A 15,909-nucleotide genomic window follows, 5' to 3' on the forward strand; every position below is an offset into this window, starting at 1 on the left:
TCACACACACACACACACACACACACACACACACACACACACACACACACACACACACACAGCTATTCTATGTAACATATGCTGTCATTTTCTTTAGATACAGTATACTATCATTCTTTTTTTAAATAAGTGGGAAGAGTGAACCGATACATATACGTTTGTGTGGGAACTCATAATCTCAAAACGTACCACAAACCCCAGTTCCTTCTATTATTTTCCTCCACTTTCACTGGGTTTTCTTCTTGGTTCTGTATGTTTTACGAAGTCATAATTTGCGTCAGTTTGCTTCTACCATTGAGCATCTTTCCACTGATTTTGTATGCAATCGCACACCCTCTAAAATTTGCTTCGCTTTCAGTCCAAACATGTTTGTAGTACCATGTGACTTTAAAGGTATATCTGTAAGAAAGAATAGTACTGTGGTTTACACATTGTGACACCGTGTAAAAAAAAAAAAAAAATGTATGTATTTCCATACATAAAATGGCCAGAATATTAGAAACACCTCCCAATATTAAGAGTCCAGTACAACACAATCACTATGACCTCAGTGGTGAAACATATAGTTTAATTAACACCTCTATGACAGTGTAAAGAAAAACTGAACATTACAGGCATCATATTGGACTGCATTATAGTATACAGGTGTACCTAATAAAGTGGAAACTGAGCATATGGGTGTTGGAGAGAATAGATTATAATAATGAGAACAAGAAATCATGCATGGGGATTAAGAAGGTATGCTAGTGTGTACGGGAAAGTATAGGTATAGTGTGTGTGAGAGCAGGTAGGATTTGTGACCTAAACAGCCACTCGTAAATATTACTCTTTGAGAGACAATATACGTATGTTTCATATATGTATGCATGTATGAGTAGCAGACGAGAGGGAAGTAGACATAGGACAGAAGCTGTGATGCAGGTGTGCAAGTGAACCCGGGAGAGTGTGTTTTTTTCTATGAGATGAAGGTGGGAAGGGATGATGGGATGGAAGGTGGATGAGAGGGGAGGGAGGGAGGAAGGGAGGGAGAAAATAGCGCTGCAGTCCTGTCGCCTTGGGTGCATCAGCAGCAGGAATTGTTCTCTGCCCTGTGGGGGCCATCTGACTGTTCTGTCACCCTCCACAGAAGGCTGACTCTGCCTTAAAGTGCTCGGCCCGCGCCTGCAGTTCAACATGCTTGATGTTTAATACATACACAGGGAGAATATTGAGAACGCCTCAGGAGAAATGCAGTACACAGGCTGTAAAGGAGAGAGGTTTTTTTGTCAGTTTGTAGAACAACCAAGAATAGAGGAGCTCCTGTACAAAGTGCGCGTGGGCAAGCTGTGAACATAATTGCCCAGAATTTGAACCAGCGCTGAAGCTCAATCGCAAATTTGAAATATACGAGATCCAAGAGTTAAGCACCTCTCAACAAAACACACTTGTAGTGAGTGGGGGACAGTTTTATACTGGTGGTTGTATAATGCACTGACTTATTCTATGCCAGGAAACATACATCATACCCGTGTCTGTATGTATGTCGTGAACTTCCCAGTGTGCTCCTGTACTGCAATCAGCTTGAGTGTGGTGTAATTCAGGGCATCACTCCTCAATAAGGCAGGAGAACTGGCCTCAGGGGTGACCCTCCTGCTTAAGTCAACACAATGAGTGTAATGAGGTGAAACACACACGCACGCACGCACACACACACACACACACACACACACACACACACGCACGCAAACACACACACACACACACACACACACACACACACACGCACAATTCGCTCTGACTGTGCAGCATGGAGATGGGAATCCTTGCTGCATAGTAAGTGGATTTCATTCATCTACATGCACTGAGCCTGCTAGAGAAGTTCTAATCACACCCACACCTTCAGCAGCACAGTGAGTGCTTCACTACAGGTGAGAAAATCATTACAAAGTGATTTAGATAAATAGTTGGGGCAATGATTAAAACTTAAGCTTGACTACTTAGCAATCATTTCAAGCTACTAGACAGCCTTCATTTAAGACAAGCGTGTATTTTAACAGTCAAAACTTGAACTATTTTGGTAAAAAATGAAACATGAAAACCTCTGTTTCTGTTTGACATGTCTGCGTCTCCTCTTGTGCACCGTACAGTCTCTGAGTTCATCAGTTCTGAGTCCATAATTAATCAACCCTGCTGTGTAAGTAGGACTGGTGCCTTTCTCTTATCACGTACAGCAACCCACGCCCTCTGGGCCATCAGCGGATTAATGATGAGTGCATGTGATAGGAGAGCCCCTCACAATGGCATTATTAATTAGCCTTGCACCGACACAGTGGCCGCAATGTGCAACACATGTTCACTCTAATCAAAACTTTAAAGAGAACATGAACGACCTCCCAATCACCCACTCTAATACACTGCATGATATTAAACCTTGATGCGCGCATGCATTGAGTTAAGGGTGTTGCAGGGTGGGAAAGTGCACCATTTCCAAATTAGCAAGGCAACTTTCACACATCGCTGACCAACCGGTTATGCTGCACTTTACTAAGGAGCCTATGAATAATTTATCAGACAGGTGGGATCGAGTAGGGAATAATTCAGAAGCGATAAAGAGGGACAGGTAAGCTGAACGGTACAAAACTGTCCAGATTGTCAACAAAGTCGAACAAAAATGAAAGAGATCAGATGTAATGTACTCACTCGCCTCCCGGTGCGTTAGAGGAGCATCCCGGTCTCTCGCGGCCAGCTCTTCAGATGAGTTCTCCTGGGACAGCGCGCTTTGATCCTCACTATCATTCTTTGCAAGGCTCCATCCTCCTCACAGCCTCCCCTTACTCATCTTCTTTGGCATCACATGCAAAAACAGCTGCATGCCAAGTGAAATTCGCTTTAGACTGTTGTTTCAGGGTTACAGTCGTCCGTCTCTCAGTATGTGGAGCAGGAGTGACAGCAGCGGATTCCTATTTGAGGGGATGCTGACGCGCAACCGGAGGGGCTCGCCTCCTGCCTTTCTCATCTGGCTCCATCAGCTCTCGGTAAAGCAGCACCATGTGACTGAAACCACTGTCAAATTAGACAGAATAACAAGATTGGTTTCCGGTAATGGCTTTCAAAATAAAACATTCATTATCAAAAGAATATTGGTAAGATTGTTCATGTTAGGCAACAAATCTGAAAAAATAGGATTAGACCTCAAAACAGCAAGCTAAAAAAAAAGCAAGGGACTAAGGCTGGTACGGATTAAATCAATATTACAAAAATAAATTTGAAAGTGTTCTGATATTGATGTATATAAATATCACATTAAATAATATAAAATATTTTCAATGCAATGAACTCTTCAGTTAGCTTAGCTACAGTTGTTCTCAGTAATTGCTAACGCAAGCTAACTGCATTCTAACACTGAGGAGTCACCAGCGAAGAAAGCAAAACGTTTAGCGAGCCAACAAGAACCAGACATACTGTATAACGTTATCTTAAGGTTTTGTAGAACAACAAACCAGGGCTACAATACCTGTGGAAATTGGATTCAACAATCGCCGAAAGAATGACTCCAAAGGTATGCTTATGTTGCCGTTTCTGCTAACATAAGTTAAATATGTTTAAGTTAGCATTAGTTGTTTGCCAAATGCATTTATTTGTGAGTTTTTTTTAATTGCATAATATTATTTGCAAATATTAGCCTGTGTCATAGACCATTAAGCTTTCTGGTCCATTTTAAATAACTTTACACAACAGAGAGAAGTAATGGCACAAGCTCTCCTGCTCAAAGTCCTCAGCTATTGGCAGATACTGATAAATAACCTAGCTAACATTAATATACAGGTACAATTTAATATGACATTTTTTAATTTTTTTTAAATAAACATACGCTAAACACATTGTTTTCAGAAATCTTGTTTTACCTAGTAAAACTAGATTTATCAAACCAAAATTTCAATATAATGACACATATTATAATGGTCTACCTCATACCTGCCCCAACCTCTCGGCTGTTTCCAATTTATGGATTTAGACCATAGACTATATATAATCTAGATACTATCTAGATTATAAAAACATTAAGCTATTATATCGATCAAATAAAGAACGTTTTTTACTAAATGCATTTTCACAGTTGTACAGTCCATAGTTATTGGAAAGAAGTTTCAACTAATTCTATGCATTTATTTCGAAGGAAACCTACCTAATATCCTGTATTGTCCCATCTTGTGACTGGCTTGACGCACCTGTAAAGGAACCCATTCAATTAAAACTGACCTCACCGACGACTGCCCACAAGCGGCCAGTGTTAGAATAACACCAACTGTGATTCTGGCGACCGGTATTTCTTCACCAAAGCATCATCCTATTATAAATTATTGACATGCTCCTCATAATAACCTCTGTATTTATTCTTCATTCTTCTTCAGTCTGGAACTTTCTTAATGGCAAAATAGTGAATAAAAATCAGATGAGACTCTGCCTCCAAGGGCACATGCATAATCCTAAACTTTAATAAGCCTGGGCCTAAATAAAGAAAGAATTGGTATCTTTGGGACAGCCAGTGGTGGCTGTAATTTGCAACTATTTATGGTAGTCTGTGTTGATAAATGTCCTGTAGATCTTAAGGTAGCAGCTCATTTAGCTGATTTAAGGTTAGGTTATGATGTATTATTTGCCACAATCGGTGTTAGGTGCACCAATGCAAAGTATTCTGTGTTGTCTCTGTAGGCACAGCAGCACCCTCAGGTGACAAACAGTATTTCAGCCTGAATAATGGCATCTTTTGTAAGCCTGTGGTATAGGCAAACTACTTTGTTACCACAATTATTTGGGGAAGTTTTTCAGGCTGCTGTAAGCACAAGAAAGGAAACTATCTATGTTGCTCTCATATCTCTGCCAGCCTCACAAATGAGGAATTGGCTGTATGAAACAGACAGTGTCTGCATGAGGAATTTTCACTGGGGTGTTTGAGCACCAAAATGTGTGACAAGAGAAACACAGAGTGAAAAAGAGAAACAGAGAGAAAGACAGAAAGAGTGGGAACTAGAAGCGCCAGCCTAAGACGCTTTCAGAGAGAGAAAAAGCCTTGTCCTTTTGAGGTCTTTTCTCTATTGTTGTCCACCTACTAGCCAGACTCCTGGGTCTCCTCCACAATGCAGGTCCCCTCAGAGCAGCTCACCACTGGCTGTCCTGTCACTTCACATTAGTGTCTTTCTGGAGAACAGCAGCCCCTGAGGGCTTGGACACACTTGTCATGAAAGAAGTGTTCTGGACACACGCGCACACACACACACACACACACACACACACACACACACACACGCACGCACGCACGCACGCACACACACAGACAGACACACACACACACACACACACACACACACACACACACACACACACACACACACACAGAGTGAGTCGATAAAGAGGTGTTGGGCAAAATGGGCAAATTGAGAACACAAGGAGAATTTCCATCAAGGCTTCTAATATAACTATAACAGTGACCTTATTTCAGCCTTGGCTCTTCTGTCTAAGTCTGACTCTCCCACCCACCAACCTACATACACACGCACAGACATTTTTTTATGTCACACATTCAGAAACATGTTCTCATAAGAAATGCAGTTGTGAATGAGTGAGCTTCATGCGTGCAAGACGTGGAGGACAGTCACTAATGTATTCTACTAGCTCCTGCACTTACTGGCTTCATGCAGTAAAACATGACAGCTGTTACAAACAAATTGGTTAATGCCACTGACTACACACACACACAAATAGTTCCTACATGTAATAACGTGTTAGACCAGCTGGTGTGCCCATCTTTACAAACTAGTGCTATACAGCCTATAAGCTTTGTTTAAACTGACTTTGTTTCAACTTTATTTTAGGATTGTAGCTGTTCAAATGTTTCCAAATATAGAAAATATTGCCTATTAGCCTGAATTTGGTGCAGAATGTGTGGAGAAAGATTTAAACAAGGCATCTAGAATATTTCTATGTGATGTATATCTGGATTTGAATCTGAATTTCACACAGTAAAAGGTATAAGCATCATTGTTGAAACAAGCTGAATGAAAGGTTAAACTTTCTTTCTTGAAAGTTTTCTTTCTTGAACTTCAATAATAAATTGATAAAGTCATAAAACCAATCCTAAATCAAGGTCCACATTGATTTTTCCAGAGCTTTTAACTGTATTACATTACCTTCATCTTTGTTGATGTACAAAGCTCTTTGTCTTGACTTGTTGTTGGTTCAGGTGAACCTTGAGCACACACCTGAGCAAACTAGTATATGTGCCTAAGAATGCCTATCTAAGACTAGAAAATATGACTAGAATAAAAGTAGCCTAATGTCTGGAGCACAGACAAACATCATCATCAGAGAAAACAGATGAGGTGGTGATGCTACTTCAAATTGATCACGATGCTTATTTTTTCAGTTTGTGGGTTCTCATGATGAAAGAACAGCCTTTTCCCCCTCTACCGATTAAAAAAGAAAAAACCAATTCGTGCTTGCTCGCCGGCTTCCATAAATACCCTGTGGTTATTTTTGGCGCTAGGGGGGAGGAGCTACTGGGCCCCGGCTGGACCAGGTGGGGAGGGCGATGCGGAGCAGAGAGAAGATGGAGCGCTACTTTAAAGGAGCAAAGCGGAGAAGTGTGTGATGAAATGAGATGTGAAGTGTTCCCTCACTCAGCCCGCAGACGAGTATAAAAGATTCATCAAATTGGTGTGAGAGAGAGAGAGAGAGAGTGAGAGAGAGGGAGAGAGAGAGAGAGAGAGAGAGAGAGAGAGAGAGAGAGAGAGAGAGAGAGAGAGAGAGAGAGAGAGAGAGAGAGAGAGAGAGAGAGAGAGAGAAAGAGCGAGAGGGAGAGAGAGGGAGAGAGAGCGAGAGGGAGAGAGAGAGAGAGAGAGAGAGAGAGAGAGAGGGAGAGAGAGAGAGAGAGAGAGAGAGAAAGAGGGAGAGCGAGAGAGGGAGGTGGGACCTGCACTCCGAGAGAGGAGGAGGAGGGTGACTGAGAGAGTTGATTTTAAGATCTTTTTTTATTATAAATCATACCGAGCAATGGCTAGGCAAATTGAGATTAAAACAAAGGGCATGTGTGGAGAAAGGCAGGGCCAATCATTTGGAGAGGAGGGGGTTATGCTTTGCGTAGCAAAAGAAACTTGTTTATTAAAAATAGTAAAATTAATAATTTCACCAGAAAGTGCAGGTTAAAGGTATCTTACAATAATGCCCAAGATAATCAGGGGGCCCGTAATAATATGAATTAGTTCAAACGGAGTCTAAGAGACGTGTCTTGAAAATCACATAAAAAAAAAAAAAAAACTGGCTTCCATTTTGAATAATAACCCTGTAATATAGCGTGCTTTTGTACTTGTCAGGAGTGCATCTCATCATATAGTCACAAGATGGCGCCTGTCCTCCATCAGCAGCAGCATCATTAATAGCAGCTCATTTAACCCATAGACTATATTTAATCCAGTGTCCCTTCTCAGCACGAGCTCACACACGAAAGTCATTAAACCTAAAAATGAAATGAGTTTGTTAACAAACACTAGTAGGCCTAGGCTAGGCAATGAACCTTTAACGTTTCCCCACAAATGAATGCAGTAATTGGCTTTGTCGTTTTATTCGTGATTTTAATTGCTATTATACGCCTTTTAAATGTTGCTTCAATAGAAATGTATTCGGTCACCATGACAATAAATTGATTGCCTCTGTTCGAACATTTGAAATTAACAAGCGCGCGTTGTCTCTTGTGACACACCACAGACAGCGTCCGGAAACCAGTTGACGCCCTCAGTGAGCCACATCCCAGCCTACGGTTGACTACCCCAACACCACCACCTCTCTCCCCCTCCTCCCCCTCCATACACACCGGCTCGCAACCACCCACCCAGCCAGTCACCTCAAGTGCGACCGGCCGGCAGGAGCGGAGGCAAACACACAGAGCCGGAGCAGACAGGGCGATCCTGCCGCGGGGGTTGGGCTCAGCAACTTAGACACACGGAGCAAAAGAGGAGAATGGGACGCCGGTGCTTGGATCAGGACTGAGTCTGGTCGGCACATTGAGAGCTCCTTCGACCCGTTTCCAAGTCCCTTTCTCCCGGATCAGAATCACATTTTCACCGCTGACACAATGGGCTGCTGCAGCGGACGATGCACTCTTATCTTTATTTGCACTTTACAGTTGGTGAGTTGACCCACACTTCTCTACTTGTTTTACAAGTGTTTACTAACTTACAGTGTTACTGTAATATTCTTTAGAATGGTACTTTATGATGGATGGAATGGAATCTCTCTTTTAACTGGGCAGTAATAGCCTATCACATGTATGCGAACAACTGATTAACAGGACAGTTAGACGTTTTAGAAATGTCAGTAGGCTACATGCTAAAACTTCTGGAGCTGACTATAAGTAGGCTACCAGACGCACATTACAAACAAGTCTCCACGTTTTCATATTTTCTCTTACACACCCTTCGCTTTTGCTGAAATCGGGTCTGAATTGAAATCATCACGCTGGATAGATAGATGTTGTGTGTTTTGTGCCCGATTTTAAGTACGAGTGTTTCTTTATTTACTTGATCTTGAGGAAATTCACTGTCGTGATAGAAAAATTATGGTGCTTTTGGTGTTAGGAAGCCAGCTGTTCTCAGCACTAACAGCCTTGAGGTAGTGGCACAGTGATGGGCAGCAGTAAATGGGTCAACTACTGTGGGATGCATGATGATAGTGCATCAACTAATGTATGGATTTGCTCGTTTGAATATTATAGGATGACCTTATATACTCAAATAAAGACTCTTACCTGAAGTCACCATCATGTAGTTCTGTGTGAGACATAAACTTGAAGCCTGTGTCTGTATTTCAGATTAACATCCAGAGTGTTGCCACCTCCTGATGTAAAATATTTAAGATGTCTGCTAATCCATAAATATCTTTTTTGATCTTGAGATCGAAAGAAATTGTTCATCAAGAACTCAAACCAGCTGTATGTTGGAGAGTGTTGATCCACAAAGCTTTTCAGTTTCTGATCGGTGAAGTGTGGGCTGTGACATTTTACTGATGGTAGCCGTAGTAGAGTAGAGTTTACTTGACAGGGTGTGACAATGTTATTTATGGTGGTATTAAAACTGAGCTTGCTCACAACATGAGCCCCCAAGTAAGTGTCGCTTTTTACAGCTAAAGAGTCAGATGGGATGGTTCTGATATCATATCGTGCGTGAGTGAATTCGAAAATAAAGAAAAATGGAACACATAACAAAAGGAAAGCATTTGATGGGAAGAGATGGACATGGCAGTTGGTATCACCCATAACTGTTTAAAAAAAGAAAAGAATGACTTCTTACCACCTTCGGCTCTAGTATCCTGCTGCCCTTTCCCCACTTTATGTTCCAAATTGATGGAGTGCTGTTGTGTATTTGAGCCTGTGCACCTGACAGGTTACAGCTCTAAATTCATTAAATAAGTGAGGAATAGGGAACTTGGACAATAGGTAGAAAGTCTGCTTGTATCTATATGGCTTTGGTATTGCTCCCTTATTAAAATCACTCCTCCCTCTCTGACACAAACACAAACACTGAGGGCTGTGAACTCACCTTGAGGGACACACTTGTTTTCCCTTCCCAGACTTCGGACCTCTTTGCCTCATTAGAGAGGAGGATGTCGACCATTTGTTAAGAGGTTTATAAAGCTGTCAGTGGGCTGCCTAAAAAGTCCCTGAAGACTCCTGGATACAGCTTTATTTTCCCCTGGCACTTTTTCTGGAGGACCTGACACTTCCTGTCTGCAGAAACACACACTCGCACACATACACATGTCTGATGAGGTTAACCCGCAAAGAGGGGTTGCAGTAAACCCTGTGTGACCTTTGGAAAGGCTGTAAGGTTGTAGCCGTGTGTATTTAGGTGAGCAAATGTGCATATGTGTGCGTGTGTCATTAATATACATGTGCACATGTGTGTGGAGCAGCACAAGGGGCTCCCACTCTCCCCTGGCTGAAACCTATGCATTGACAATGAGCCAGGTTATTCCCAGTCCATTACAGGGTAAAACTACCATTAACAAAACAACATACTCTGCTCCTTAGATGTAAAAATATCCCTTGTGAACCGCTGTGTGTGCTAATTAGCCAGGCATAGTGCTTTGATCAAACCTCTTTTGGCATCTCGGCCATCCCCTAATTGAATTGTGGTGCGCTTTCCTCATCAACAGGCCGAGCGGTGGGACTCATCTCTCTGGGACAGAAGGCAACAGATAATGAGCCTGTATTGATCGAAACGCCTCTGTTCCCTCTTCCCTCAGCAGCCTAAATAGTCCAGACAGTAGGGCTGGATTGTTGTCAGAACCCCTATCAGCCCCAGAGAATGGCAGGAACGTTGGCAGGAAGCCCTGTCTGTCTAATGATTTGTTTATACTCCGAGACACAGGCAAGCTCATTTTGTCTCAACGGGTCGGTTGTTTGAAGTGTTGACCTAAAGCTGACCTGGCGTGGAAGTGTTTCGATTGGTCAGTTACCGGGACCGGTCCAGACATATTGTGAATGTCAGCGACTGGCCATGAGGAGGGACGTTGTTCTGAGTGGAGCTGATGGTTAATACGGCACCGTGGACAGTGTGTGATTAATGGAGGAGGCCTCGTTGTTGGTCATGGTGGTTTTGCAGAAAAAGGGCAGACGGGGACACACACACACAACATACACACACACTATCACACTGAACAAGGGTAATGACTTCAGAACTGAACGTTGACCCTGAAAATGTCTGGCCATAACTGCACTGGCAGCACTGATGGATACAACCTCACAGAGACACAGACACTATTTCATGCACGCCTCTTCACACACAGACACAGCTGTTCATTCTGTCCTGTGAGTTATACTGTAGGTTAGTAGGTCTAGTGTTGGGTAAAGATTACATCCTTTGTATGATGGGAAGAAGTGCAGCTTTGTCATTTTTGACAAGAGGAGAGAAATGAAGGAAAGAGCTGGAAGGCGTTTTCTTTGATCACAAGCAATGAGAAGAAAAAAATGTCCATGTTGTCACAGTGAATGGCTTCGTTTGTACCCATATAGTTCTATGTAGGGCTTTTAGTGAAGTGATCCATAGTACAGAGGCAGCAGAGATCCGCAAGTTTTACCTCATCCTCACCCCTCTAAATCAGAGTGCTATGTGAGTGTTTATGTGTAATATCTTGCATCACACTGCCAACTTTTGCTCTACTCTTTTTATGACATAGCTGGAGAATATACCATGTTTGTAGTAAAGGCTTCAGAGGAGAAGACAGAGTTCAACCAAAGTGCTTTCAAGAAAGTTTTAGCGGAGAAGCAGAGTGCCTCCTCCTGAAGAGTGTTATCTTTAAAAGGCACAACATTATCCCCTGGCCGGCATCTCCCACCAATTACAAAAGATTTAGGCAGTTTTATTCCCTCTGCCTTTATTGCTAACTCATTTGCTTTATGGAAGCACTAATATTCAAATTTCCTGTTGAATATTCTATGGGTCTAATGTTACACGGCTAAGCTAACCTGGGCTCGTAGAATAAAGGAACACAGCTACTAAAGGCTAACCTAGCTCTTAACATTAAATATATTGTCTCCTCTCCCTGCCTGTTTGCATTTAATGTGAGAATGAGACCTGAGCAGGCCTGGATGAGTGTATGTCTTTCCTACTTCTAGAGAGGTTGTGCTGTGTTAACTGACTCACCCAGACGATGTCTCAGTTCGCAGTCGAAAGATGGCTGCTGGCTTCGATGACAACGCCATTGGGAGTGACCTCCGCTCCTGGTCCGTTTTCCAGCGTCCTCCATCGGCACCTGTAGGCCAGGTTTTAAAAGTTGTATTGTGGGGAAAACTCTGGGTCTTTCAAATACTGTCTTTCTTTCAGCGTGTAGTTTGCAGCTCTCATGTATCTTGCTGCTTAAAGCCTCCATCTTCTCCTTTTTTTCTCTTCCTGAATGAATCCCTGAATGAATCCCTCAATGAATCGGTCCCACACACCTGCAGTACTGGGTTAAATCAGTGTCCAAATGTCATGTGTCAGTCTGACCCTGGCCATCAGCTAACCACGCCCACTTCTCCAAAGACACTAGACTGATATCATCAACAGTAGAGATGCTGGATGTCTATCAACGTACTGTCTCTCCCACCTCACCAATCTACATACGCATGTGTACTGACAGACACACACATACACAAGGTCTTGGCCCATAGCTTTGATATTAATGCATCACACAGCTGTAATTAAGAATAATTACAGCAGCTGGGGCAAATTGCATGGCCATAAAACATTGTATGCTATCAGGCCAGCAGACTGAGAGTTACTGCTACTGTATAACCCTGTTCTGTCTTCCCAGGAGAAGTGATATATCAAAACCTGGTAAATAGTGAAATATGAAAGCTGTTCTTGGCAAGAGCAAGAAGATTTCAATTTGATCAGTTACAGATGCTGCAGACATCTGTTTAGGGTGTCTTTTTTGGTGGGTGTTTTGTTGAGCGTATGGGTGTAACTTCTTTAGAGTGTCTTTGTGAGCGTGGAGTCTAGTTTGAACAATGATAATGAACTGTATTTCCTTGGCACTGCCAGGTTGATGGAGGAGATAAGTCAGCAGGAATTGAGTGAATGGCCACAGCTCTTTTGTCTCTCTGTTTCTTTACCCTTGTCTCTGCCTCTCTGGGCCTGCTATTTGGTTCTCATTAGGCCTTTTTCCGGACTGTGAAACACCTTTTTTTCTTACTATTTTCTTTGGCTTGCACAGATGGTGGCAGAATAAGATAGCATCCCTATCTGAATTATCCACGCAGATACAAAATGTGGTGTCTGTGTGTGTGTGAGACACAGCTTGCTGTACAGTGATGGGCTCCCCATTCACCGAATGCCAACAGATGCCAGCAGCAATTTATTTGTTGGCTTCTTAGTTAATTTATTTTTGACTAGTAGATTTAAATGGAGCTGTACCAGTATGTGCTTTGTATGTCTTGAAGACAGTTATCATTACAACATACGGGTTATACATACACACTGATGACTGAATATGTCAGATGTGGACTGAGGGTGGAGTTTGTAATCTACACCACTAAGCCTGAGGCGACTCATAGTCCATTATCTGGAACCCAGCGAGTATTGATCAACACTGTGAAGCCAAGTTTGAGCCTAAAGTAGCCTCATAGGCCTTCCTGGCAAAAAAAAAAAAAAAATGCAAGAGCAATCAAAGCAAGTAATGACATTTGTAAAAAACAAAAACAAAAAAAAAACTCTTTTCTTATCTCTCAGTTCTTATCAGGGCTGTCACTTTTTTCAAAAAGTCCAGTTTTAACAACTTTGAACATGTAATTTTATTTGTTTGAATTAATTTGAGCAAAACCCATATATGTAGTGTAATGCACTGCACAACAGAACCCCAAATACTTCTACAAACTGCTTCTTAGATGCTATGGTGTTGTGATTTTACAATCAGCACGGCTTTGCTCGCTAGTGGCCTCTTCCATTTTTATTTATTAGCTTAATTTACTGATAGGTCAATAGGACATGCAGTAGGTCAAGCTGTTAGTGAATTTTAAGAAATTCTCTGCTAGAGCACATGGAAAACTACTTCAATCAGTCTGTCACACTTATAGACTGTTGTGTTTAATTCAAACAGGTCATTACAGTTTAAATATTTAACAATTTTCACAATTACATTATTTTGTAGAATTTAGGGGTAAAACTGCAGGTTTGACGTATACAACCTCCATCATTACTAACATTACTAAGAGAAGCTTGGCTAGCATCACCAAAGCCTACATTTACTAAAGTAAATACAAGTAAATAAATCCACATGCTAGTCTAAGTGATGACATATTGAAAAACAAAGAAATGAAATCCATATTGAATAGATATGAGCCAACGTTTTTCCTAGAATGGAATATAACTAATATAAATAATAATATAACTTCAGGTCGTCAAGGCTCCGTCTTGGCAGTTTGCATCAGGCAAGCCTGCTAAAGTCTGCTGGCTGAAATGGTTCAGCAGCTTAGAATGTGGAAGGACACAGCCATTAATAAAAATGTTACTTGTCTTTCGGACCCAATTAGATTAATTCAATACAAGTTGCTGTTCAGACAGTTAGAATTACATGACCATTGATTAAAAGCTGCAGTTCAGACAATAGGGAAAGCCAGTCGAACACTATGAAAAAGGACTCCCTGACTTTTAAGACTCAGATTCTTTAGGTCAATACATAAAATCAACTTATCTTAAAAGAAAGTACATGTTTTAATTTTTGGGTCCTTTTTAAAGGAGGGTTCATGTGGTGGCATATTCGTTTCCTTATTAGATACATTGTAGAAGTGGGAGATGGAGGACAGTATGTGACCGTGGGTCACAGAAGTCTTAACCCTTGTCTTACATTGTCTCTGGGCCCTTATTCTTTTCATTTTGGCAGGTCACCAGGTCGACATAATTAAGTACAGTGTGTGAGTGCTGTGCTTGTGCTGTCAAATGGACCCCTGGTGTTCAGCGCTGATTGTGGTCTTGACCTAGACTGTGTTGATTGCTATGCCTGAGCAGCCCTCATCCACAGAAGAGCGGACCCTGACAGGTCTTTCTTCGTCACTAGTAGCAGCCCCATCAAAAACAAGTTGATTAAACAACAGCCTACAGTGTTTAAGAGAATGTGTTTATGTGTGTTGTAGGTCACAAAGGCAAGGTGACTGCATAATAAATTCAAATTCACAGCTCAGAATTTGGAGCTCCCTCCACTGTGTCATCCTCTCACCTGAGAGCCTAATGCAGCCTGGGTACTCAGAGATGAGAGGCACTGCTTGAATGTAAAATGAATGTTCATGCTCCGCCCCTAACGTGTATCCTTTGTTAAAACACAACAAGGCTTTGTCTTATCTCCCTTTCCCTTTATCTTTTATCCCCCCCCTACATCTTCTTTCCCAGAAAGAGGGGGTTTTCTCCCCCTGCTGGGAAAATGTTTAAATTATTGATTACCAGCTGATTTATCAGTGGGGCAGAGCCACTGGAGATTTAGGGGAGATGCAGATAGAAAGGTGGAGTGAAATAGAGAGAGAAAAATGGGGGGGGGATGGGTGGTGGCTCGACCTCTCACTCGGGGCCAATTATGTGCATGACCCTGAAGACCTGAGATCTCTATGTTTAGCTTTCCTTTTTCCCTCTCTTTCGTTTTTAATCTCCATCTCCCTCCCTCCTTTCCTGTGCACTGTTACCACGGAAACCTTTATGTATACAATAAAATGTTGAAGAGCCCGCAGGAGATAAAAAAAACCAACCTGTCAAACAGAAACATGGGAATGTATGATGCAAATCTGAGATAGCATGCTGAGGAGAGAGACGAGTGCTATAAAGGACCTCTGGGTAGTGGTGGTGGTGGTGGTGGGGGGGGGCTGAATACAACACGAGGCTCCGTACACATCCTGCTCTCAGGACAACTGTCACTCTAAAGATAGCTCTCCTTGCATACATTGCCTTTAACCTCACCACAAAAAACGACACACCCAAAATGCAACATAGCAACCAGTCAGATACAGCTGAGTGGTTAACTTTGGACTAACTTTATCTAAAATGTGCTTATTTTATACTTTTGAATGACTTTGCTTGTTCAAAACGGACTAAAGCAGCCAGGTTTTATGCTAATTGGGAAGAGGTGGTGACTTTCTTGTTGTTTCTCGACCTTCCCGAGAGTTGGGAGTCACTGCCCTTGCTGTGTGCATGTTGGTTAATAATAATATGTGTACTCGGAAAAACCATCTCCTCTTTGTCCCTGGTGGCCCTATTTACAACTGTTCACCATTTTAATGTCTTCAATTTAACAGACCATTAATTATGTGGTTATAGTGAAAACCTTGGGCTGGCAAATGTGAGAGTGTGCGCATTTACCCATCCATGCAGAGGCTTGTGTGAGTGTGCCTGTGTGTGTTCCACATCAATGACACTG

At 42.1% G+C, this 15,909-nt stretch overlaps 2 protein-coding genes across 5 annotated transcripts in view; one reads left to right on the forward strand and one right to left on the reverse strand.

Annotated features, from left to right (window-relative positions):
- The window catches only part of LOC144521016 (uncharacterized), a 44,296-nt gene extending 41,278 nt beyond the window's left edge, over nt 1–3,018 (reverse strand). For 3 of the 4 annotated variants that reach the window (XM_078255212.1, XM_078255213.1, XM_078255209.1), the window contains exon 1: nt 2,680–3,018. The gene's annotated coding sequence lies outside the window, so the exon portion shown is untranslated. The remainder of the gene's footprint in view (nt 1–2,679) is intronic. The other variant, XM_078255210.1, reaches the window with a different exon arrangement.
- A 4,768-nt stretch (nt 3,019–7,786) lies between these two features.
- The window catches only part of nkain4 (sodium/potassium transporting ATPase interacting 4), a 46,473-nt gene continuing 38,350 nt past the window's right edge, over nt 7,787–15,909 (forward strand). The window contains exon 1 of the mRNA XM_078255214.1: nt 7,787–8,161. Coding sequence (XP_078111340.1) covers nt 8,108–8,161 — 54 coding nt within the window. The 5' untranslated portion in view covers nt 7,787–8,107. The remainder of the gene's footprint in view (nt 8,162–15,909) is intronic.

This window comes from Sander vitreus, chromosome 7 (genome assembly GCF_031162955.1).
Source record: "Sander vitreus isolate 19-12246 chromosome 7, sanVit1, whole genome shotgun sequence".
Lineage (NCBI taxonomy): Eukaryota > Metazoa > Chordata > Actinopteri > Perciformes > Percidae > Sander > Sander vitreus.